Source organism: Sceloporus occidentalis, unplaced genomic scaffold (genome assembly GCF_023333645.1).
Source record: "Sceloporus occidentalis isolate IW3139 unplaced genomic scaffold, rSceOcc1.0.p SCAF_45, whole genome shotgun sequence".
NCBI lineage: Eukaryota > Metazoa > Chordata > Lepidosauria > Squamata > Phrynosomatidae > Sceloporus > Sceloporus occidentalis.
Window position 1 is genome coordinate 3,821,017 of NW_028317025.1, and position 27,146 is coordinate 3,848,162.

Consider the following 27,146-nt stretch of genomic DNA (forward strand, 5'->3'; position numbering starts at 1 on the left):
CCATTACGAACGCTGAAAATGCAATGTTGAAAACGTCTAACAAAGAAACGCTGCTTTATGACACTTGTTTTTACTGGTGATCATGTGTGTAGCCGTCATACCTGGTGAACGCTTTGTACAAGCTGAGTGCAGCTGATGGGATAGGGGTTTGTAGGTTAAGGAAAGGACAATAAATGAATGGGGCTACCTCCCTGATATAAAACAATAGGATAAACATGAGATGATTCACTGAATAATTCCCATTGGGTAGTTTAAGAATGATATTGCAGCCACAGCTCCCCGGTAATTGGCTAATAGTTCAGACATAAAAGAAGGCTAGCTTAACATTGAGTCATTTTGGGGTTCCTCGCCCCTCTGCCCAACTTGTAACACAATTGCCGATGGGTCCCATGGACACAGGAAGTGGAGGAATTGGTGGATTTGATTTTCAAGAACTGGGCATCTCTGCTTTGCTGAGGGCAATTGCTAGCTCCAGGTCTTCTTGCTCTTGTCGTTTTAATCGGTCTAGTCTCTCCTTTTCAGCTCGCTGACTCTCCCGCTTGGCCCAGGCTAGTTGCTGCTCTTCGTTCCCAAACTGTGGGGCAGAAACATGGAGGCATGGGTAACTTGTCCCTTTAAAGCTGAATATTAAAATGTACAAATGTAACTGATGGGTGAAGACACTTACTTACCCAACACTAACATTTTGTCACTTGTTCTATAATTTAATTAGCCTTTAGGCTATGTCCTATTAGCTGTGCAATTATTCGCATTCATGACTTATTTCATCTTGATTACATTTTGACTAGTTAAATATTGCCTTGTCACCCATATCCTAAGAGATTGCCAATCCACTCTAATTACGGTATTTATCGGCGTATAACACGCACTGTTGTATAACACGCACCCTCATTTTAACAAGGAAATTTGAGTAAAAAAGTTTAAATAATAAAAAACTCAGACACACACACTAATTTTATATATTGCCAATATTGCCAGTATTTGAGAGGCCCATCAAGACTCCCTACCTTTTCGGAGATCTGGTATGGGTCCTCTTTTATCTTCCAGAGTTTTACTTTTTGTGCTCATGACGGGGCCGGAGTGACGTCATCACCCGGCTCCCGGCATCAGAGGGGGAGCGCAAGAGAGCTGTGCAGGGGAAGATTGTGCAGCGGAAGATTGTGCAGCTCTAGGATTTATCGGCGTATAACATGCAGGTAGGGGTTCAGCTTCATATTTTAGTTAAAAAAGTGCATGTTATACGCCGATAAATACGGTAGTCGTTTACCTTTTTTTATTGCCAAGAATTAAAAAGAAAAATTATATAATTTTCAGTTTAATCCCTAACAGATAATTCTTGTTCAGGAAAAGGATCAACAAATTCTAGCAAGGCAAGATCATACAAAAGTATCACTACCGCAAGGTCTTGTGATGAAGGTGTGCCCCTCCACATTGGTGTATAAGATCTTGTAACAGATCACATTTTCATGGGTTTCACTTTACTTTAAGGAACAGGCCCAGTAAAAAATGTTGGATCCCCTAGGAAGTCATTGGGATCAAAATGTGACCAGACCTTTATATTCACTTCAATCAATAGCAAAATGATTACAATTTCATATACACTTCCTAGATTGTATTAGGGGCAAGTCAAGGTATGACGCCAAGTACAGTTTCCTTCTTAATAGTCCTTAATGATGGTTAACACTTGGGCCAACACAGAAAGAAACCTCAGAGGTCTCTTCTTTAGATTAAATGGCAGCCTGAGGCTAGGTTTCCACTTGGTTTTTTTAGCTAAAAACGCCCATATAAACGCCAATAGCGCCACCTGGCGTTTTTTTTGTGAAAAAACGCAGCAGCCAGATGTTAGCTGTTCTTCAATAGGAAATCGCACAATGCCATATCCACTTGGCGTTTTTTTGTTTGGCGTTTTTTCAGTCCTCTTTGGCGTTTTTCTGCTTTTTTGGGCTCTGTGGCAGTTTTTCAAAATCGCAGCATGTTGACACTCTGGCGTTTTTTGCAAGGAAATCTTGGCGTTTTTCTCCAATAGAAGTCTATGGGAGAGAAAAAACGCCATGAAAAAGCCATGTGGGTTTATTGCCTTGGCGTTTTTTATGGCGTTTTTTCCACAGTTACAATGCAGAGGATGGACCCAGTATCTGTGTGTCCTACGAGAAATAGGCTGGAAACAAACAGTTTCACACAAAACAAAGTTCATATTGAATTCTACACCATTTGGAACAAACATGCCATTACAAACAAACATAAGCGACACATCAACTGGATCCTGCGTGCCAAAAGCAACAGCAAACAATTTGCACCATCATTTGGGGCCAATCTTCCTAGAGGAGCAGACATTCGGAATAAAGTATGCCTTACAAACCACAGAAAAGTGACAAAAGGGTCCGCCGGGGCGTTTGTGTAGAACTCTACCAAGTAAATGACATCAGGAGGGGGCAGATACGTGCCATTTATCCTAATCCCTTTTAGCTGGGTGAAACTTCTAACTTGTAAAGGCTGGAAAAACTGCCTAAGGTCAAAAAAAGCAATTTCCACAGAAAGGCTAAAACGCCAGAAAAAACTCCAGAAAAAACGCCAAAACGCAGAAAAATGCAGTGGCAGTTTTCTTGGCGTTTTTCATCAAGAAAAAAAACGCAGGACAAAAACCCAAGTGGAAACCTAGCCTAAGGACTAAGCAATGTTACACACATAGACATGCCCCAACAGTCATTACATAGTATATTAGACCAGTGTATCCTAAGCTATCATAAAACTGCAAAGGCATCTACAGAAAGCTGCTCTAACCCTTCTGCCTCAAACCAATTTTAATACAAAAAAAAAAAAAGATAACTGACATTTGTTACTACTTATGGTAGGTCCCATATTTTTGTTACATTTTTCTTTTTTGTAGATTATAGATTACTTCATTCCCTGCACACGTCTCTGTCTATCTTTCTCGCTCTTTCCTCTATTTCTGTATGTGTATGTATATCTATCTATAGATAGATATATATATATATATCTAACACCTATAAATACACAAACATAAACTTACACATCAAGTAGAATAGTAGCAATGGAATAGATAGTTTGCATTATTACATCAAAATGCCATGTTAAGATAAGAGTTAGATTGCATGTGTGGTTTTGTGGGTATAGTTGAATGGGTCACTTGTGATTAGTCAATCACAAGTGTCACTTAGGAAGAGCACGAATTATATTTTTGAGGGGGAAGCAAAAGCCAAGCAGGAAGCAGTTGTACAAATGCGGTTCAATGGTTAAAGCAAACTGCTTCCCTGCCCAATCTCCAAATTTAACATTGGATCTTTACATATAAAATTCCAATACATCTTTTATGATCAGTGATTCTGAAGACACCTGAAACTCTTTTCTTTTGACAGCTTTCTTTAACCTACCTGTCCACCTCTATTGGTTAATCTTATTTCTCCTTTTTAAGGTATAATCCTTCCTACTACACATAACCCTGTCTATAGGTTCTTTCATTGCTTCATGAAATCCTTTTCCCTAATTCTGTTTATAGGTTTGCATTATCTATTGACGGATTAGATGAACTTTGTCCCGTATTAGCACCTGCCACTTACTGGAAGATTTATGATGCATTTGCGATTTATACTTAAGGCGGACTTCAAAACAGATCAAGCGTTATTGATGCATTAAATTGTATAAATATTCTTTTTGCAGATCATGTTCACATGAAACATTTATATAAATGTGATATGCTACCCTTAGAGTGATTTAACACATTGATGGGGCCTATTTTTTCAATAATTATTTTAATAATTTTATTATAATTCTTAATTTATGATTATAATTCTTGTTTAGCCATTTCGATGTAGCCATATAGAAGACCTTATTGAATAACCTAGCGATATAATTCATACTGTGTTTGATCATTGCCTCTCATTGCTGCAGACATTTCGATAACATTTCCTTTCAACTCACTATAGCTTACCTCCATCTTTTTCCTGCTAGTCTCTGAAGCGACACATTCATTCTGATTTTAATTTAAGAAGATGACCCATTGCATTTTGTATCATTTCTGTCTTACCCAGGGTTCCCTGCACCACTGTTTAACAAAATACCCATTGGTAAAACATACATACATATACATTATATATATCACACATACACTCAATGTCACTTCAAACTGGGAAGTAAGCAGATTACTAAAGTAGCCATAAATACCACGAGCTATACCACATTGGAGAAATTAGGGGAAAACCTACATAAAAATTACCAAGCAAATACTTGTTAAAGATCTGTACTGACTGGACATAATACAGAATGGTAAACTAAAAGAAGACCAGAATGCTTATGTGGATAGATGGTACAAATACCAAATTCTAATACATATTTATATATCCTTTGCCAGTTCTTCCACCTGAAGTTGATCTTTGAGATTGAACAGAATGAATGTTTTAGCAGTACAGATTTCCATTTTAACTTTTTCTTGCATGTTGACCTCTAGTAAACTAGGGTCCAATATAAGAAAAACACCTTAGCCTGCAAGCGTTAGGACTAGGGTGAGGATGTGTAATAATGAGGTAAAAATGATTACCAAAGCAAGCACATAAAAATACTTGTTCACCTGAATGGGAGCATGACAAAGGATACAGACTCAAGGGGAAATTGTGCTGGATCAAAGTTGTCGGTAAGTCTTCCTGACGTCAAGCTATATAGGGAAGTCAGTGGGGTTTCACCATTAGAAGGCAATGTATACCGAGTTACCCTGGTCCAGCGAGATTCAGTCTTTGATATTCCAAGAGAGATTAAATTTAAAAATTTTAGCACAATTATTTTAGAGAACCTACCTGAGACAAGTTTACTGTAATTAGTCTTAGGCACATGATTTAATGTATCATTATATATATTCTATATATTAATACAGTCTTACTATTTTTTTTTTATTTTGAGGATTCTGGCAGGGTATCAGCAGCACCTAATAGAACTTTGCCGAGTATCACCTCTAACATATATTGATCATTCTTTATACTGTGTTAATTGAAACAATATATATATATTGTATATTAGTGATAACACTTCATCATACATGTTCCAAATGTCTCTCAAACTTTTCTCATATATAAAATATAAGGATATTTATATAAAATATATGTAAACCGAGCAGCCAATCAAGAAGCAAAGGATAGATGCATGCTGGTAAATATGTTCCAAGCACAAGAAAAGAAAGAAGGGGTGAAAAATATTTAGAAAGCAAAAGTATGTTAATTCATTTTCTCAGAGTTACCTAGACCTTACGTCTTGTGTTTTTAGTTCAATCAGTGTATGGAAACATCTGGTTAAAAATATAAATATATAAGCTGAGATAAGAGATGACCACATTAGGATATTGACTTCCTGTTTTTAAATAATCTGCTTTTCCCTTGCCTCATTCTATGTATGAAAGGGGAGTACTGACTTAGAAAGTGAATCTGCTTTCAGTGACAGATAAATCTCTGGACACAGAGAGTGACATCACATATACCGCATTACCTTAGGAAGAAAAAGTGGCATGTTTTATTAGGTAAATGGCTAGTATATAATACAGATTTTTCAATTTATGCTGATGAGAGGTTCTGGAAAGAACAGATGTTCACTTCTTTAGTAACAAATTATATATGCATTTAAAATTTACATATAAAAAAAAATCAATTTATTTTCAAACATATTTGTCGAGGCTAGAGAGGGCCTTCTCCCACACAATACCATTTTCTATTTAAGTATGTGTAACTTGTCCATGTAGATTTTTGTTTTACCTTTTCATGCCTGCAATATAACATTTATCAGGTTCCTGTGATTCTCGCTTCTGAGCTCATATAAACTCAAATCAAAGGGGACTGTGCTTCATTTGACAGATGGGACACAACTATCGTGGTTAGCCATGTTTACGGCAAGTTATTCTTTCAAATAAAACACGATTTACTGTGGTTATGTACAAAGAGAATAATTGCATAGCACCCAATGAAACATCCCTTAAATCTAGTACAATGGTAAAATGTTTAACCCCAAAAAATGTTTTGGCTCGGTTTACTGTTGTGTGCACATTTACACAGTAATAGCCTAGGTGGATGGACTTAAGAATTTAGTTTATGAGGGTAGTACTTTTTTTTCAATCATTAAGTAAACGGTACAGGCAAGGTTTGCGCAAAAATTTCCTTAAGGTTTTCAGAAGAAAAAAAAAAAGGAACTGGCAGCATGTTATGGGCTCTGACAGCACAGGTCGTCGTTGAGAGAGAAGACACTCGACTGAAAGGTACCTTAAACTGAATAAATGGGATATTGGGGGCTGATTTCTGGATGCTGCCACAAAAGATATGATACTGAAATCTCCATGTACATTATTCAAATGACAAGGTCATTTGAGGTACAGCCTGTTTTGAGGAAATCACGCAGTTGCTCCACAGGAGAGCTGAAGATTACAATGGAAACAGCAGCATGTTTTAGGGAGAATAGGCAGTCACTTCGAAAGTAAGTAATGTTAATATTTTAAAACAAAATCCTTTAATACAAAAAAGGATCCCTTATTAGGGATACTGAATTTCTGTATTGTGCTGCAAGAGAACTGATATGGTTGGGGTGCTGTGAGGTGCAACATGTTTTGAAGAGATCACTCACGCCACAACTATGGATTATAAGAAAATAACAGAATGCTACGGACAAGGACGGAACCTGTACTACCAATCACTCCTGACAGAGAAGACATTCAACTGGAAGATCGGCAATGGTTTTCATTTTTTTTTTATATTTTAATCCATGTAAGGTTCCCTTATTTGTTTTAGAAAGGGCTGGAAGAATATTGACACCTTAATCTGAAGAAGTAGGATATTGTGGGGTGGATTTCTGTATTGTGAGGAAACTCTTTACCCGCCCAAGTTCCTGCTTCCCTTTAGGTGGAAAAGAGTGTTTCCTCAAACAGCTTGTGGGTGCCAAAGCAGTAAGCTGCAGGCCTGCGTTAGGTGGCTGCCAGGCTGCATTGACATCTGCGTGGCCCCGGTGCGTGCCTCACCCCGGACCAGTAAAATCTACAAGTGAGGTAAGGGGGTGCAGGAGGGGGATTGAATGAGTGAATGCCCCCTGAACGTGTTTAGGGGCAGAAATGGGCCAAGCAGGATACCTAAGGGCCAGGTGTAGCACAGACAGGCTGCCTTCATGGCCAGGTGTAGCACAGACAGGCTGCCTTTAGGGGCAGAGGCGGCACAAGCAGGCTGCTTGAGTGGCAGAGGCGGCACAGGTAGGCTGCTTGAGTGGCAGAGGAGGCACAGGTAGGCTGCTTCAGGGGCAGAGGCGGCACAAGCAGGCTGCTTGAGTGGCAGAGGCGGCACAGGTAGGCTGCTTGAGTGGCAGAGGAGGCACAGGTAGGCTGCTTCAGGGGCAGAGGCGGCACAGGCAGGCTGCTTCTGGGGCAGAGGCGGCACAGGCAGGCTGCTTCAGGGGCAGAGGCGGCACAGGCAGGCTGCTTCAGGGGCAGAGGCGGCACAGGCAGGCTGCTTCAGGGGCAGAGGCGGCACAGGCAGGCCGCTTCAGGGGCAGAGGACCACTATGTCAATGTCTGGATTAGTATATAGTGATAGGGTGTTATGCTATACTACCGTCAATGTCTGGCTCAGTGTATAGTTATGGTACCAGCATCAATGTCTAGCCAAGTATATAGCGATAGGAGTTAGGCCATGCCATAATTGTTCAGTAAATGTTATATATTTAAATGTATTTCATTTATTTATGTAATTTTTTTTTTCAGATTTCTAGGTTTTTTTCCAGTTGACATACAGTTTACAAATTGGTGAAATAAATATTCTTGCCAACATAAATTTTTGTGGGTGTGTTTACATTTTAAAATGGGAGGGCGGTGCCACATACAGGATCCGCCTGGGGAGTCAAATAGGCCCCTGCTGTGAGGAGCAGCATTTTTTAAAGCTATGGACTATAAGGGCCAAACACAACAAACATCTTTTGCAAGAATAATTTAGCTGGTCGTATATAATTCACATATAATAAGCAAATTTTATAGTGGCTAAGTGGATTGCAAGTTTGAGACTACGTAAGTCTCTCCTTCTATTACACCCATTAATCAGTGAAGTTTCCCAAAAGATGCCTCACTGACTGAAATACACACTAGAAATAATATACAGGGCCAGCTCAGCTTCCACTTGAAATAGGTACTTGCCAGAGGTGGCCCAGAATAAGCATAACTCAATACTCTCCTGCTAATTGCATATTTAGTAAATAAACCCATGAGAACTTATCTTATGCAAAATGCCCCATGCAGCTAAATAGATTGATTGTTATTTACCAAAAACATAAAGAGAACCCACGTGATTTAAAAAAAAAATCTATGGATATATATGTTTGGGGTTGATTATCAACGAAAGCTTCTTAATGTTAACTACTGTTATAAAGCAGCAAAAGATGATAGCAGAGACATAAAAGGAAAAGACCCACAGAGAAATAAATAAAAGGAAGGGGAATGCTGGAAACGATTTTCATTTATTGGAAAAAACACACAAATTATTACTGTACACATAAGGAAAGTACAACATAGCAAGGCAGACAGTGCATGGAACATTAAACCAGAAGTAAAGATGAAGATTTAAATAGGCTACTAACAGCAGCACTGCCAGATGTGGTAACAGCAACACACCCAAAACAAGTTAAAAATTGTTTTGTGTACAGTTGAGATGGAGACAATCCTAGGTATCCCAAAGAACGCATGTCAACCTTGATCGTGAACATACTGCAGCTCTGCTGGAGGTAGACACGTGCATGTACATAATATTATGCTCAACACAATCAAAAATGGCCATGGCTAAGGAAAAAAAAACATCTTGCAGACAAACAAGGCATTCTAATTTCCTGATTTATTCAGGCCAGCATCATCTATAACTGTACCCTCCCTCCCACAAGACTTATTTGTGAAAAGCTAAAGGAGACCAACACAGAAGGGTCTTTATAAAATAAAGTACAATGAACTTGGAATGCTGACCTGTAATTAATATTTTTCACATTATAAACTACATGAAATTGGGTTTTACTAAGAACATTGAATGTCCCTTTTGAAGCATAGTGATATCTATGGCATATCTATGAATGAGTACCTGTCATGGCTAGGTTAGTTTAGAATGCTAAACATTACTTTCATCTTATAATAAAACAATTAGGCTTATTAAGGCTTTAATATCTGAAACCTTAAGTAGAACTTTAAAACTATCGTGTGTGAGTGTACACACATATGTATACACACTCTCATGCAGACTATGAAATATAAATTAAAAACACAGAATCACAATATCATTAGAATACAAACTTGAATAGGATCACAAGGAATGTGGCAAGACAGGCCTGATTTAGCTACCATGAACATGGCCAGTGCCTCTGGTGTATGGTTGCTTTCAATTAAGTGTAAAAGCAATATTAAACATGTTGATTGATACAGAAAAGCATAAAATTTGACTTGTTTTACTTCTGATACCACATCATTATTAAAGGTGTACACGGTAGTTAGTCAACTGCCAGATGCAAAATATAAAATGATTTGGGATCAGAAGTGGCTTAGAGCTCTTCAATGGAGTACATAGAGATCCAGCCAGGAAACCATCCAAGCATTCACTATTTTCATCCACTTCAGCAGAGAGGTAGCAGCATTTTATTGGGCTACAGGATCACAGGCCTCTATACAAGGGGAGGAGAGATTCAACTTACAGAGCCAAAGTTTGCAAACCCGGCAGATGTTCCCTTTGAGTGTTTTCCTGGCTGCGAGGAGGCGAAGGGGTCTTTGCCACTGAAGGGGTCTGCAAACGCCTTCCGACTCTGAAACGGGTCTCCAGGTTCTGTTCCAAATGGCTGAAAGGGATCATGGGTCTTTGGGAAATGAGATGATCCCAGATGGCTCACTGGTGTGCTTTTACCTGAGAATAGACAAGCAAGCAAAAAGAGTAAGGCAATTAGTGTTTTTCTTTACCTAAGCTAGCAATACTTGAATATACAGAAGCACCAAGAGTCATTTTTGAAATAATGAGCCATGTGTAGCATCATAAAATTAATAATAAATCATATTCCATTTTTCTTTGGTTAATTGACTTTCAATTTATTTGTCAGTTTTTCAGTTAATTGCCTCCACAGTACAGGATGAAGTATAAGAAAGAGATGTATGGTTTCATAAAATATAATAACTACTGACGTAGTTTGTAAAATATATACGGATCTTTTAACCACAGTCGAAGACTGTTTCATCATATCAGTATTTTAAGCCAATCCTCCAATTTCAAGCAATTGTTTCAAATAATTGTTGAAATTGCCAGTGTTAACATTCGTGGCAGACTAACCACACTTTGAGGTTCAAATGGTTTGGTTCCTTTGTGATAGGCAGACTTTTAATGATATAATGGAGCTTTGAGTGTTTGTTGGGTATGAGAGTATCACAGTCAGTATCACAGAGTTCTACTGACATGAGTCTTGTATCCTCATAAAGAGGAAAACTTGGAAGGTATGCCACAAAATACAAACAAAATTATTACTTATTGACTTATAGTGCCATCATATTTCACAATGTTGTAAATCAGCAGCTTAGCTCTGCCTCATAGTATTTAGACGTATTTTACCGACATTCTAGACATGGAGGGCTGACTAGAACAGAGTTGTTCAACTTCATTCCTTTTTCACTTTTCTCATGCTTTCATTTGAAGGCACTGAATTACCCCGATTACCAATTAGTTGCTACCTGATGACACACAGGCCTAGAGAACACGTGCCCTTAATGTGAAAACACTAAAATATGTTGATGCTAATGTTTCTCTGGCGATTGCTGCTATTCCCGTTGCATCGTCATTTTTCACAGGGGATGTAAACAAATACATACATAAATGAAAAACATTGTGAACTTGTGGCAGCGATGCACAAGCACGGAAATATGAGTTTCCTGGCCCTTCCATAAGTGTCCTTTCCAGAATGTATTTAGCATTTTATTTGTAAAACTCATATGCTGGCATACTATAAAACATGACATTGGAACAGTTCTAGGGCTGCAACTAACGATTATTTTAATAATCGATTAGTTGGCCGATTATTTTTTTGATTAATCGATTAATTGGATAAAAAAAACAATATGCACGTTTTTTGGTTATTTAAAATAATTTAATGAACTGGATGTTAAAAAACAACTTAAAATTTACATTAACATTCTTATTTTGTTATGATGTAATAAAAAACAATATTTTCAAAGTACAAGAACCCAAACACTATTTATCAAACTAGTTTTGTTGGGTTGCACACTTTTTTCAGCGGTTGCCTTGCCAGAACCCTCAGCCATTTTTATTATTATGTGCGGTGTTCTTTGCAGATAGAATACAAAAATAAGTTTGGTGTATTAATTATTGCAATGTAGTTTTCCCAGCACCCATATTTGCACCTGCCCCAGCGCTTTGCCCAAGCACTCTGGTCCCAGCACTTTGTTCAGCACCCACACTTAGCCCCAGCATCAGCACTTTGCCCCAGCCCTGGCACTTTGCCCCAGCACTCTGCCCTACACCCAGTCTCCCACTCTGCCTTGCACCCCCACTCTGCCCTGCACCCAGTCTCCCACTCTGCCCTGCACCCCCACTCACACCCAGCCCTGCCCTGCATCCCCACTCACACCCAGCCCTGCACCTGACACTCGCACATAGCCACTTGCACATAGCCACTCGCACATAGAGAATCACTTACCTCAGCTATGGACTCGTTCCACTTCCAACCTTCAAGAAGTTGAAAACTTTATTCGAACTTCAGACCAACACCCTTTTCTTAATTGAAGCGCGTAACATCCGAGGTCACGAAGGCGGAGACTGCAGAGCGAGTAGCAGAAGCGGGGAAACGCTCGTGGAGGAGGTAAAACGAGCCGAGTGCTCCAACAACGAATCGATCACTCGATTAATTGATAATGGAAATCGTCGACAACTATTTCCGTTATTGATTATTATCAATGTTATCGATTCGTTGTTTCGCCCCTAAACAGTTCATACGGCACGTAAAGTAAAATTTCAGGTGTTATTTTTATTGTGTTTTAAATAAAATGTATGCTTTATTTTAACTTAAGCTGCAGGAAAATCTCATATAGTGCATTTGGATTTGTACAAACAAATCTACAATAACGAGGAGGGTTCCTAATGAAATAAACGAAACTGCAAAACCTCCCAAATTTCACATAATAGCAGCAGAGCTATTTTTAAGCTACAGGAAAATGAGGGAAAAAAGGAAGGTCTACTCTTGAAGCAAGAGTGGACCTTAATCCGCCTTGTGTGGAAAAGGATATGGTCATGGAAAATGTTGATGATGATGACCTGGACTAAGATTATGAGCCAGAGTGAAGCCATCAAGCAACACACTGCTACCCAACCTGGTGGGCAATGTCTTAGTGAAAGGTGGGAGATGGATGCACCGTAAGGTTTAAGTTGTGTTGTAAGGAAGTGAGACGGGTAAGGTGTTAGGGAGATCCCACAACTTCTGGTGTGAACCAATACCTACGTACACATCACAGTGAAGCTTTGCTTCAGGGGTGAACTGGAAGCATTGGCACCAACAGCAAAGAAACAGATGCCACCAGCAGCAGCCGCCAGAATAAAAGTTGTGGTAAGACCTCAGCCTTTTCTAAGAGTGTGACAGGTGTGGCAAGGACATCTACTCAACTAGCCTATCCAAGAACATGTTGGTGCTTTCCATTCAAAGGGAATGTGAAAGCACTAGTCCAATAAATTGAGGGGAACGGGTATTACTGTAGTAGGAAGTGACAGTCCAAAAGCCTTTCAGAGATTTGACAGAATTTAAGCCAGGTCATACCCCTACTTACACAGCTGATCTTGACACTCCTGGAGGTGGAAACACTGATCTGTAGGCTAATAGAGGAGCTGACAGATCCCATGAAAGTTATCACGGAGATCCCAAAGTACAGGCTGGCCACCCTCTGTGACCCAGAGAGGAAGATCCATCCGGCGAACACTGCGCAATGCACACAGACAACCTCCGCCGCTGCTGGCCGGTACTTCCGCCGGGGCTTCTATGGTGGAGCACCGGAAGTAGAGCTGCACTGATATATCATTGGCCTAAATACAATCGGCCAAAAAGGGCATTATCGGCAAAATGCAGAAATAAAAAACGTCCGACAATAATCATCCGGAGGGGCCGGGATGCCTACCGGTGTGCTTGCCGTGAGGAGCGTCTCTTGTACCGGCCAGGAGAACAGGAACCCAGCAGAGTCACGTGAATGCTATAGTGGGAGTGTGGGAGCTGAAAAGGGTATTTCCTAGATCCTTTTATTAGCATTTAAGAAATTTAAATGAAACATTTTTTCTCATTCACTACAGTTGCCCTTTTAGGGGAGAAAAAATTGGACATAACTGCGTTAGAAACCTAGAAGCACTACCACATTTTTGTAAAGCTGACAACTAACTTACCATCTATAATACAATCATAGTATGGCAGGAAACCAGAGAGGGTTATTAAAAATGTAAACTTAAAATCTATTACTTCTTGGTTTTAAGTTTCTGACTGTACCGGTGCTTAACTGTCTTAACTTTGCTGGTGACTGGTAGCCCTTGTCTAGATGATGGGCTTTCTACCACAAACTGAAGTGCTGAAAATAGTGCCTCTCTGCAAAACAACATCTGAATTCCCGGCATTGAAGTATACATAACCTAGGATGTTTATTTGCCGATATTCATATTAACAAAAAAAAAAAAAAGCAATGCATGTTTCTTAAACCACAAGAGTTTCAGCACCTAGAAGAGCGGTACTGTTTAAAACCACAGTTTCCATCATTTTGATATTAAAACACTCGTACATACACAAGCATTAGCAAGGATGAGCTAACTGCCCATTCGATAAGCATTTTCTTGGAAAATGAATTGTCAAATGATGCCGACTGAATAGATAAACCTGTACAACAGACGGTGGTGTGCTAAGATATCAATTGTGGAGCTTAGTTATTATAGTGCAGATGGAACAGCACCTCAGCTCCCTGTTCTCCCCAGGAAAAATATCACTTTTGATATTCTACTTAAAAAGATTTTTTTAAAACCACTATTGGAGTCTAGTCCTGACATTACTACACATGAATGGCACCACAATATGCTAATTTGTTCATAGCCAAACTGGAGGAAAACTACATCTCCGCTTGCCCCACCGAACCACTGGTATATCTCCGCTACATAGACGATATCCTAATCTTCCACACTGGGTGCGAAGAGGAACTGCTCAGATTTCACGAAGAATATAATGCCTTCTATCCCGACCTGAAATTGAAACTGAGCTACTCCTACACAAACATCGACACTACCATTTACATTAAGAACTAGTCCATTCAGACTTTACTCTATCGTAAACCAACAGACAGGCCAACCTACCCAAAACACAACAGTTTCCAACCCAGACATACCAGAAACTCAATCATCTACAGTCAAGACATTAAAAAAAAAATCTGAATTTGTTTGGATTCTACAGACCAAGATAAACACCTCCAGAATCCCAGGAAGGAGTTCATCAACCATGGGCACACTATGAAAGCCAGAAAAAGTGAGCCAGGAATTTCTCCAGAGAAAAAAAAACCTGAGATATCAGCAGCCACAAAAGAGAGTTTGAGTGCCTTTAGTGGTAACCTACGATCCACAAATGGAAGCCCTATGCAAGATCAAGGGAACTACAAGCAATCCTGCACACTGATTAAAGACTTCAGACAATATTCCCACATCCCCCACTACTTTCATTCAAATAGCCTCCCAATCTCAAACAACAGATTGTGAGGAGCACCCAGCACGGACAAACAGTAAATGGAATCTCTCCCTGCCAACAAAAAAGATTTGAGAGCTGTTCACACATAAAATACTAAGACCAGGCTCACACTTGCACCACAAAATCAATGGCTGTTTTTAGGGCTGCAACTAACGATTATTTAAATAATCGATTAGTTGGCCGATTATTTTGTCGATTAATCGATTAATCGGATAAAAAAATACATTATTTTAAATTGAAGAAAAATTGCAATAAAAAACGTACAATTTACACTTTCATCTCTTTATTGCAATGTTCTCTCTCTATTCACCTTCTTATTTTACTGACATAATAATAAAAGCTACAAGAACCCAAACACAGTGTTTCTCAAACTAGGTTTTAATATAAAGTTATTAGTAAATATTAATACATATGTTAACTATTTTTCATATTTAATAAAAACTGAGAAAAAAGCCTTGTTTACATTTTTTTTTATTTACCAAACTGCCCCCAGTTATGCACATCTGACCCCCAGCTTGCCACTCTGCCCCCATATATGCCTTATACCTCTTATATGCCAGATTCCGCTGTGCCCCTGATATGCCTTATACTCCTTATATGCAACTGAGCCCTCTGATATACCTTTTACCCCCAGATTTGTTTTATACCCCCCTGATATGCCTAATATCGATATGCCTTATACCCCCTGTATGCCACTGAGCCCCCTGATACCTTTTACCCCAGATATGTTTATGCCCCCTGATATGCCTATATGCCCTGAAATTCATAATACCCCCCATACACCACTATAACTCACCCATACACCACACTGGCTCCTCCCCCTCCCATACACCACTCTGGCTCCTCCCCCTCCCATACATGACTTTGGCTCCTCCCCTCCCATACATCACTTTGCCTCCTCCCCCTCCCATATACCACTCTGCCTCCTCCCCCTCCCATACTCCACTCTGCCTCCTCCCCTCCCATACATCACTTTGGCTCCTCCCCCTCCCATACTCCACTCTGCCTCCTCCCATACACCACTCTGGCTCCTCCCCCTCCCATATACCACTCTGCCTCCTCCCCCCCTCCCATACTCCACTCTGCCTCCTGTGAACCTCCGTTGCTGACAAGACACCAGGGAGCCGCGTAGAGAGGCATAGTGGCGTATGGGAGGGTGGCTCCCATACACCCCTCTGACTCCTCCCCCCTCCCATACACCGCTCTGCCTCTCTACCCGGCTCCGTTACTGAAGGCACTTCAGGTGAGTAACGGAGTCTGTCTGTGCGATGCAGACCCTCACCGGCTGACAGAGAGGATGATTCTTTGTCAGCCGGTGGGGGTCTGCATCGCACAGACAGACTCCGTTACTGCCCTTCACTTACACTGAGGCTTCTATGAAGCTGCAGGGAAAGTGCCTGTCAGTAATGGAGCCGGGTAGAGAGGCAGAGTGATGTATGGGAGGGGGGAGGAGGCAGATGGGAGGGGGGAGACGGAAGTGAGAGACCGGCCGACAGTGAGGAGAATCCAGGTCCCCTGCAGCGTTGCGGGGGATCTGGATTCTAGTGTTATAATCCGATCTCTGTTTGAGGTCAGATTATATAAGGAGAGGAGTTTTTCAGAGCATTTGCTCTGAAAAAAACTTTTTTTAATCGATAAAAATCTATTCGATTAATCGATAATGAAAATCGTTGACAACGATTTTCATTATCGATTATTATCGATTTTATCGATTAGTTGTTTCAGCCCTAGCTGTTTTACATGCAAATCATCTAATGTGGTGTACCTCATTGTGTGTGTGTGAAATGCCCAACAGCAATGTGTGTGGGAGAAACAGGCCACGCATTACACAAACAGTTTAATTCCCACAGACATACCATCAACCAGAAAAAAATAGACCTATTGGAGAGCACTTCTGTCAACCTGGGCACAGCATACAGGATGTAAACTTTTTAGTACTGATGGGATTGTTTCGCGCCCAGAGGGAGAGAAAAATATGGGTGGTCAAACGGATATGTCGGTTTAATGCTCTACTCACCGGCCTAAATAAACACAGCGAATTCACCTCCAGATACAACCTTAGAAATTAATAATACTCTTACAAACAGTGTATTACTACAACCAACTTATTCCTGCTAACATTTGACTTTCTTTGATCTGGCATCTGTCAAATGGTTTTATAGCCCCTCTAACCAGGGAGTAAACTGACCAAAGATGCTAAACTTTTTAACTGTGCTTTTGTATGTAGGAAATTCTGTTTAAGCTTCATTAATACAAAAACCAAAAACTGTCTGTGCTTCTCACCCTAATAAAAATGGCAAAAAATATATAAACATAATATAAATGAGAGGTTTTGGTTATATGAATTGGCCAAAGCATAATTAAGCTCACCCGCCACATCAAGGCACACTCTCAATAGGGTGAGAACCCTCCGAGCTAACCCCCTGGTGTCTGGGATCTCTGTAGCGGGTGTTCATCACAAGGTGGCCCTGTATGCTGATGACATGTTGTGCTTTGTCACACAGCCCATGTCCTCCCTGCCCCATCTACTTTCGGAGCTGGACCTATTTGGCCGCCTCTCAAATTATAACATTAATGTCCAGAAGTCGGAACTCCTCTGTACCGGCATTCCTCCCTCTGATGTGCAGCAACTCGGCCGTGAGTTTTCCTTCCGTATCTGCGAAGGATCATTGACTTACCTGGGTCTTAAAATCTCCACTGATCCCACTCGGTTGTTGTCCCTTAACCTGTTGCCGCTCCTCGACACTGTTTCTGCGGACCTCCGCAGGTGGGCTTATTCGCATATTTCATGGTTTGGCAGGATTGCCGTTCTAAAGATGAATATCCTTCCGAGGTTTTTATATATATTCCAATCCTTGCCGATTTTTTTGTGCCAAAGACATTTTTCAAGAAGTGCGCTCGGGTCTTACATATGGTCCGCGAGGTCGCCAAGGCTGGCTCGCTCGCATTTAATTCGCCCTAAACTCAAGGGAGGCATGGGTGTCCCTGATCTAGAGCTTTATTGGAGAGCCTCCCACCTGCGGAGGATCGTGGAGTGGACTATAGGTGTTCCTAAGCAGTGGTTGGCGATAGAGGAGGCCCTTTTGTCTATACCCCTGAACGTCCTTCCCTGGATCCCTGGCCCGAGTCCTTGCCCGCATATAGGTTGCTTCACGACGATATCCCCTACGTTTCAGGTAATCAGACATGCCATGAGGGGTGGCGTAATATCACCCACGCCTTGCCCCATGTTCCCACTGGTTCCTAACCCGGCGTTTCCGCCAGGATGGAAATTGCACCGCTCGCTACCTCTTCGCTCGGTTACCCCTACGCTACCATCATGTCTTCTTGGGGACTCTCGCTGTCACTGCGGAGGTTGTTTTTGCCTCCTCTGATACGACTCAGGCCCAGCGTTTCTTTTTGCACCAGCTGCGACATTTTATTTCCTCTATTCCCCGGTCCACCCTTTTGACCAGACCGCTCTCCAATTTTGAGACCCTATGCACTTTGCCGGCCGAGCCACCGCACCTCCTTTCGGCACTATATGCTATAATACTGGATTCTGTTTCGGCTACCAAACCATTTTTCCTCAGCCTATGGGAGAGTGATCTGGGTATTTCCCCCTCTCCGCAGGAGTGGGACAAGGCACTACTGGCCATTCACAAGGGATCACTCTCTAGCAAACTGCAGGAGTGCTCCTACAAGGTCCTTACGCGATGGTACAAAGTCCCTGTGGACTTGCACAGGTTTATTCCTTCGGTCCCGGATGCCTGCTGGCGATGTGGAGCCGCGGGAGGTACGCTCCTCCACCTATGGTGGTCGTGCCCTCCGATCCGTTCCTTTTGGGACACGGTTTGGAGGGTCATTGAGTTAGTGTGTGCTCCTGACATTCAATTCGACCCGGCAACCATGCTCCTGCATTTAAACCCCCTTCCCCACGCTGCGTATAAATGCTCGTTAACAATACATTTACTTAACACTGCTAAATCAATTGTGCCGCGGTTCTGGAAGTCTCCCAATCCTCCTCTGTTGCAGGCTTGTCTTAAAAAAATAATGTATGTGGCTCAAATGGAGGATTTAATGTGGTCCGCTAGCGGTAAAGGTCACCAGAATGATCTCAGGTGGTTTTGGTGGCATTCGTTTATTTCGTCGCCTGATTTCCGTCTTATTTTTGGAACTCACTGTGATTCCCCATAGACAACTCCACCTTTTACGATGCTCCAATACACTAAGTTGGTGTCCCTAATGCGTGGTACATTGCTCTATCTCGCTCTCTCACACATACACCTTCACACGATTTTGATGGCATGGTATATATATATATATATATATATATATGTACTTTTTGTTTATGTTTTTATTCCTTATGGTGACCTATGCTCTTCACTACTATTATTTACGCTGCACATATACTCCCTGCGGAGCATTTTTTTCTTGGTTTCTGTTAATATACGTGGCGTCGTTTTGATTCTCTGACGCTCTCTGTGACATCGCCGTTTACCGTTTGCCCCGCGAGCTGATTGATATGCACTATGTATTCGGATGCTACTGAATTTTGTTCACTTTGTCTTTGTGACACTTCTGTCCTTTTTTACTGATGCCTGTATTACCGCTTCTCATTTGTACCTCTGAATACCAGTTTTGTACTCTCATTGTATTTTTGCAATGTGTATATCACTGTTCAAACCTGTTGTCTGATTGCTGTTTGAATAAACGGTGAATTGAAGAAAAAAACAAAAAAATAGGGTGAGAACCTACTCTCACCTCCTACATAGTGGGCACACAAAGCAGTTTATACTGCTACCAAAACCTTATTAACCCTTTTGGTACCTCAAGTCCCGGAGCAATTTTGCCATTTTTGCAATCGGTTCAGCGATTATTCTCTTTTCCTGTGAATAGTGTACCCATGTAAACTATATTTTTTTTTTAAGGAGAGATAGAGCTTTCTTTTGATACCATAGTTAGATGATTAGCTGAAAATTTAGAACGAACTAGCGAAAATTAAAAAAAAACCTAATTGTTTTACAATTTTCCCTCTAAATCCTCACAAAATTAGGTAAAGTGATGGAAAATCCCCTCCAAGTTTATCAATTCAGGTGTCCTGATTTCAGAAATACGTAATTTATATAGATTTTTCCATACTTTCCCAGCACCAGGGAAAATACTATAAGGTGTACATTTTTTGTAGAATTTTTATGCTTATGGCTCAACGGGTTTGGGCGTTTTGAACGGGGGCAGGAGGGTTATACTGGGTAGATGCAGTGGCGTATATAGGGTATGGCAGCCATGGCACGTGCCATGGGCGCCATCTCAAGGGGGGCGCCGGTGAGCAGCTTTTAAATGCCGCTCACCGGCATTTTTTATTTTTTTTTGATGCGGAGGAGAGAGAGGGGCGCCTAGCAACCGCTCGGCTCCCCTCATTCTCCTCCACGAGCCCTCTACCCCCATCCCGGTGCCGGCATTTCATGCAGAGCGCCGCAATATGCCGGCATATTGCGGCGCTCTGCATGAAATGCCGGCACCAGCGAGCGGCTTTTAAACACTGATGCGGAGGAGATAGAGGGGCGCCTGGCGTTCTCCCCCGCATCAAAAAAAAAGAAGACAGCGTTTAAAAGCCGCTCGCTGGTGCCCGCTGCTTCACTGCTGGGCGCCGAAATATGACGTCATATTACGGCGCTCAGCAGTGAAGCAGCGGGCACCAGCGAGCGGTGCAGGAAGACAGCAACATCGTGCTCCGGTCGCTGGACTTCAAGGTGAGAGAGGGGGGGGGGTTAAAAAGTGATAAGGAAGGAAGGGAGGGAGTTAAAAAGTGATAAGGAAGGGAGGGGGTTAAAAAGTGATAAGGGAGGGAGGGGGTGGGTTAAAAAGTGATGAGGGAGGGAGGGGGTTAAAAAGTGATAGGGGAGGGAGAGGGTGTAGATATAAGTAAAGAGTGTGCATTAATGTGTGGATGCATTGAGTGAATGAGAGAGAGCATGAGTTAATATGTGAATGTATTGTCTGAATGAGGGAGAGCATGAGTTAATGTGTGGATGAATTGTCTGAATGAGGGAGAGCATGAGTTAATGTGTGGATGCATTGAGTGAATGAGGGAGTGCATTAGTTAATGTGTGGATGAGTTCTCTGAATTAAAGTGTGAATTAGTGAGTGACTGTAAAAGTATTTGTGTATCATAGATGTATAATTGTGGAAGGGCAAAGATGGCACTAGCAGGAGGTTTGAGCCTTGGGGACCGAGATGGCACAGGCAGGGTGTATATGGGACAAAGATGGCACTGGCCGGACTGTTTGGGGACAAAGTTGACTTGTGGTGGGCTATTTGGGGACAAAGATGGCAAATCTTATGTGTGTAATCTGGGTGCTGGCCAGGTTCTATGTGGGCAGTGTGGACGCCAGGGCTGGCTTTGCGGCGTGCAACCTGTGATCTATGCCTGTAATTTAGGGGTTTTTAAATATACCTTTAATGCCGTGTTTTTATGTGAATTCCAATTGATCTTTACCTGCAAAGCTGGGTTTTTGTGTTATTCTGTAGATCCATATCTGCTATGCTATGTTTCCATACATTATTTATGTGTACCTGCAAATACAGGGTTAATATGTCTTATTCAGTTGATCTATACCTGCGATGCTACGTTTCATATATTATTATTGTATACCTGCAAATACAGGACTTGTATGTCTGATTCTGTTTATTTGATATATACCTTCAGTGCTGAGATCACAAGTGAATTTAAATTGATCTGGGTTTGCGTGTTGATCTATACCCGCTATCGGCAGCAGGGACTAATATATATTATATATATATATATATAGGCAGCAGGGGCTAGTAAATGGGTTTTTATTTGGACAGGGGCGCAATTTCAGTGCTTGCCATAGGCGCTATTTTCAGTAGATACGCCTCTGGGTAGATGTTATGCTAGGGCAATGGGATGCAAGGTTTTTTAATTTTATTATCTTTTTTATATATTTTATTTTTTATATATATATAAAAAATATAAGCTGTTACAGGAGATTGCCGGAAGCTGTTACAGGAGATCAGACAGCAGAAAGCCGGCTTCTGCTGTCAGGGTGGAGTCCCTGCCACTGCAAGAGGAGCTGTATGTACCAGTACGTCCATAGGGGATTGTTGGGATGCGTTTTTTGGACGTATCGGTACGTCCATAGGGGACTGAAGGGGTTAATGTGTAGGGGTGGTGCAATTAAACCTCCTCCCAATTAACCCCTGGACAGCAAGTTGCAACCAGACTGATGAGGGGCCAACAAGCTCAAATATGTGCAAACAGGGAAAAGAAAAAATGTTGGTGCGCTAAACTAGTCTCTGGCTCAAATAATACAAATGTGTAATATGAAGCCTACCTCTCATTTATGTTATGTTTATATATTTGTTGCCAACTTTAATAGGGTGAGAAGCACAGACAGTTTTTGTTTTTTGTATACATTGTACAGTTAAAACACTGTATTTGCAGCATGCTCACACCTGTTTGGTAGGCCTCATATTACACATTTGTATTATTTCAGCCTGAGACTAGATTAGTACACCAACATTTTTTCTTTTTCCCGTTAGCTTCATTAATGCCTGAGGAAGGAACCTAACAACTTGGTCTTGAAACCTTGCAATTAAACAGTCAGCCATGTTAACTATACGTTTCTCCTATCATTGCAACATGAAACATTATATTTCAGTTTTCAAAAATAAATTTCCCCATATATATTAAACATAAGTATGTATGAGGGGTATCCATATATACAGTTGTAAAATTTCATTTTCATAACAGTAGCAATACTTGATGACAAAACGTATACTCTATCACTTCGCTATAACGCTAAACCTTATTATCTGTGAAAAAAAACTTTTTTTTTTTTAACCAAATGATAATCACCACACTACTGATGGGTGATTGTGGCACATAGTTAACACTATCGTATATGCTTGAGAAAGAGAAAAAAAATCGTGAGAACGGAACTCAGAGGCTTAATTTGAAGGGAGAGGTGTTAACCACATAATGATGGCATAGTCTTGCTATGGTGGCAGATCTAAAGAATTAAATTAAGGAATAAAATGTTTATTTGATTACTCTAAAACAGGGTCATCTGGGTGAGCCTCTTGCTGGTTATACATTGGTCTGTTGTAAGCCTTTTACATTTTAGTCACTAATTTTATTAGAGTAAGAATCACCATTGTAATGCACCTTTTTTTTTCCCAGTAATTAAGCAAAGAATCATGGGTGAAATATTACACCTTTTCTGGCATGAGTTCATCAGTGCAAACTTAGAGGTCAATGTCATATAGCAAAAGTTCACAACCCAGGCCCTACACAGTTTCATAGGTGCTGATTGGACTTTCTTCTACTACTTTTAACATCTTCATCAGCCTACTTTCTGACCATCCTTCTTTTAGTTGCCATCCATTAATCACAACGTAAAAGCATTAAACATCTTTGTTTCTAGTTCAAATATCCGACCTGTGAAGATAAGTAAAGCCAAGGTCCCTTTTTCTACCTGGCTTTGATTTGTGGATCTATCTCTTGATAAATACATCATAATCTTTATACATATTTATAATGAACAGTCCAGTTTCCAGTTACTTGGCTTTCTATTTTCAAACAATCCCCTAAACCATTGTCCGATATGGGCTGCATCCACACAATTCGTTTCCAAATTTGTAATTTCCACATAAGTCTCTGAAGAAGAAATTCTTACATTTTTTGTCATCAAAGAAGTGAAAGAAGGATTAAGGGGAGGGGTAGAAGACACAGTAAAGACCTCCTATTGTCTTAACTCCCTTTCTTCTAAGTAGATGGAAAATGTCCCTGTTTTGATTTGTGAAAAGTGTTGTATTGGGTAAAATTGCACCACATTCAATGCCGTTTCTCAGTACAGATTAGGGCAAAGGGTTAGTTATTTTTTCTCTTACCGAAGTAAAGGTAAAAGTTTATAAACTCTGCATAAAAGGTTACAAGCTGGTCAAGATGGGTACGTGGCAACACGTTTCCCACAATTGCCTGACAGCGCTAGCTCTTGCAGAAAACGAAAAAAAACAAACAAAATGGGAAGTGGTCAGGGTGGGGCACTGCATCCTCCCATCTGCAACCAAAGCAGGGAGACCACGAGATGTTTGTATTAATCTCTGGCACCCACACACATGCTTCCGGAAAGCACAAAAAAAAATCTGTTCCTTTCTTTTGCTAGTCAACAACTCTTACCTCGAAATGTAATAGCAAAAGACTTTAATAGAAATATAAAATGCTATCACGGGTCAATCTCTGGAGCAAATGAGCAGCGCGCTCAATGAGAACAAGCAAATGCTAGAAATACATTAAACAAAAATACCAAAAGTGCCACTGAAATTGTATTTTCTGCTGACAAGCATGTTAAAATTAATATGCAGTGTGTTTAGAAATGCAACTGACACCTATATAGAATAATGTGGTGGGGTGCTTTGTTCTAACAAATATACCACTCATCAAAGGTATTAAAAATCCAGTTTCGGGGATTGCATGCTATGGGGGATTTTCATTTATCTGAGCTGGTAAAATACCTTTGAGATGAAAATCTTTATCTTAGGTTAGTCTGTAAAATCTCTGAAGGGTCAACTAGCCCATTCTCACTAGCTCAGCACCGGAGAGCTCCACTGAAATACACAAGTGTCCGGTCCGCACTAAAATAATCACTTCCTGAAATCTTTTAGAGGTTAAAGTATCTATCAATGAATCTCTGCCATATACCCCTACATTACACTATACATATGTAAAGATAGGCTTAGCATAACTACAGAAAGATTTATTTGGTTTTATCCAAAAGGCTTCAGGTTCACTCTGTAGGTAATATATGTCTAGTTTTACCTAACATATGTATTAGCAACCTGTACAAATGCGGATGAGCAATGTACTATCTTGAAAATCTGTTCCAGTCTTTCATGAGTGAGCTACATTTCGGAGGTCATTATTATTTTATATAGTGCCATCAATTTTCACAATGCTGTAAAATGTGCAGGCAAGACATAAGTAGTATATAACATACCGTATTTGCTTGATTATAAGACAAGGGTTTTTTCAGAGCAAATGTTCTGAAAAATACCCCTCGTCTTATAATCGGGGTCTGACTATGAGACTAAGACCCAGATCCCCGCAGCACTGCAGGGGACCTGGATCCCTCCTGTCTTATCCACCACATTTAACCACCCCCCCCCCCAAAAAAAACCAAAAACTTACCGGTGCTTCCGACTCCCTGCTGTGTAGTCGGGGCAGCGGGTAGACGGAGGTTCGGTTAGCAGCGGGGGCTGTCTGCGTCCATGGCGCAGACCTTCCCCGACTGTCATAGAGGAGAGTTCAGGTGCGTCTACCCGCTGCCCCGACTACACAGCAGGGAGTCGAAAGCACCGGTAAGTGTGTGTGTGGAGTGTTAAATGGGGGGCATAAGGCATTTCTGTAGGCAGAGTGCTCTATGAAATGCCTTTTAACCCCCTTAATGCCACCAGAAATGCCTTTTAACCCTCTATACGCCACTCTGCCTCCTGAAATACCTTATACCTCCCTATATACCACTCCTGGAGGCAGAGTGGCACATAGGGGGTCAAAATGCATAGCATGGGGCACAATGGCATTTTGTCACTGTTAGGGATGGACCAGCCATACTAGTATAAAGTAATCTTGGAAGCGCGCATGAGAACTAGAAAACAGAACAGATGGAGATCATCACATAAGTGGAGAGGCCGAGTAGGAGTGTACTTTGAGATGACTGAGGAGATGTAAGTTGTAGTATTTGGAACCGCGGTAAAGGACTGCAAAAATAAATCCTGAAGTGCACAGGCAGCCATTGAAGAGACTGACCCTGAGTGATGGTGGTCTTCAGTGTAAAAGTTTTTTTTTTCTTTAATACAAAGCTCACCAAGAAATTAACTAAAATTATATCACTTTGTAATTTGGGGCACCTGTTTTTGTTTTTTCCCAGACAATCAGTTTATACATACAGTAGGTTAAATTAACAACCAAAGCAAAAGGTTGTTATTTTTACAACAGGAATACTTTTTGAAAGAAAAGAAAAAACCAACAAAACAATGCTCTACATGTCAAGTATAGGACATTATGAATCCAGGTGAGAGTGCACCTGTTATATTGTAAATTGATGAAAACCTCTATTTCGAACAGCAAGGTTCTTCAACTGTTATTCTGATTTACACAGAACTTTGCAACTGAACTTTCGGTTTTACTCATTCCTTAACTTTTCAGGGTAACCACAGATTACCTGCAGGATGCTGTTTTTTTAACGCCCCGGCAAACTAGAAAGAGACCTGTTTTGTCAGTTAAGAAGATGAACACTGGCTTAGACTAGTGTTTTTATTTAAAATAATAGTATAATTCTGGTGTGTCCATGGTGTTTATTCACTAAAGTTTAAGTTGCAAGAGATGTTGAACAGTCCAGCTGCCTGATAGCACTGTGCATTGCAAAGGGCCAACACATGTCAGTTTCTCCTGCGAGACTGACAGATTGGTCTTGTATAATGCACAATCACTGAGAGTTCTTGAAAATAACCTTAGATAGGACTATGTATTATGGAGGGACAACCCAGCTCTTTTTCAAGGAGAAACATATTATTAAGGTTGACCCTTCATAAAGCGTAATGAAGTTGGTGAATTAAAAAAATATACATGCAAACTCCCTGCTTAGTAAATTGGGGGTTAATTTTAAAGAGCCATTCTGTGGCAGAATTTGTAGGAATTTGTGCCCATTCAGCCAAAAGAGCATTTGTAACTTCAGGCACTGATATTGGATGAGAAGGCCTTGCTCCCAATCAGGGTTGCAGTTCACCCTATAGGTGTTAAGTGGTGTTAAAGTCAGGGAACCGTGCAGGTCACTCGGGTAGCTTAGCATTGGTCCAATGGACCAGGGCAGATCCAGCGGACCAGGGCAGATCCAGCGGACCAGGGCAGATCCAGCGGACCAGGGCAGATCCAGCGGACCAGGGCAGATCCAGCGGACCAGGGCAGATCCAGCGGACCAGGGCAGATCCAGCGGACCAGGGCAGATCCAGCGGACCAGGGCAGATCCAGCGGACCAGGGCAGATCCAGCGGACCAGGGCAGATCCAGCAAGGCAGATCCAGCAAGGCAGACATTGGTGGCATTTCAGAAGTAGCTAAGTACTCTTCAGTACGACCCATTGTGCTGCCAGAGATGGTAGCTTACGTGCTTGATTTTATACACTGGTTAGTTATGAGTGTGGCTGAAACCCCTAAACGCGATAAATAGCAAGGGTGGCATACAGCGTATATGCATTTCTTCCACATGAAAATCAACAGCACTCCCCATTAAGTTACTTAAGCAACATCCAGTTCTACAAATAACCATCTGCTTTTGTAAATGATGGCAAATCTACTGCAAGACAGTGAAGAACAAAGCTGCATCAATTTGGTTGGTGC

General features: G+C 41.1%; 1 protein-coding gene across 1 annotated transcript in view; it reads right to left on the bottom strand.

Moving 5' to 3' along the window:
* Nucleotides 1-427: 427 nt before the first annotated feature.
* Nucleotides 428-27,146, bottom strand: part of LOC149289489 (epidermal growth factor receptor substrate 15-like 1) — a 92,644-nt gene continuing 65,925 nt past the window's right edge. The window contains exons 23-24 of the mRNA XM_089490542.1: nt 9,694-9,899; nt 428-574 (exon numbers count right to left, since the gene is read on the bottom strand). Coding sequence (XP_089346668.1) covers nt 428-574; nt 9,694-9,899 — 353 coding nt within the window. The remainder of the gene's footprint in view (nt 575-9,693; nt 9,900-27,146) is intronic.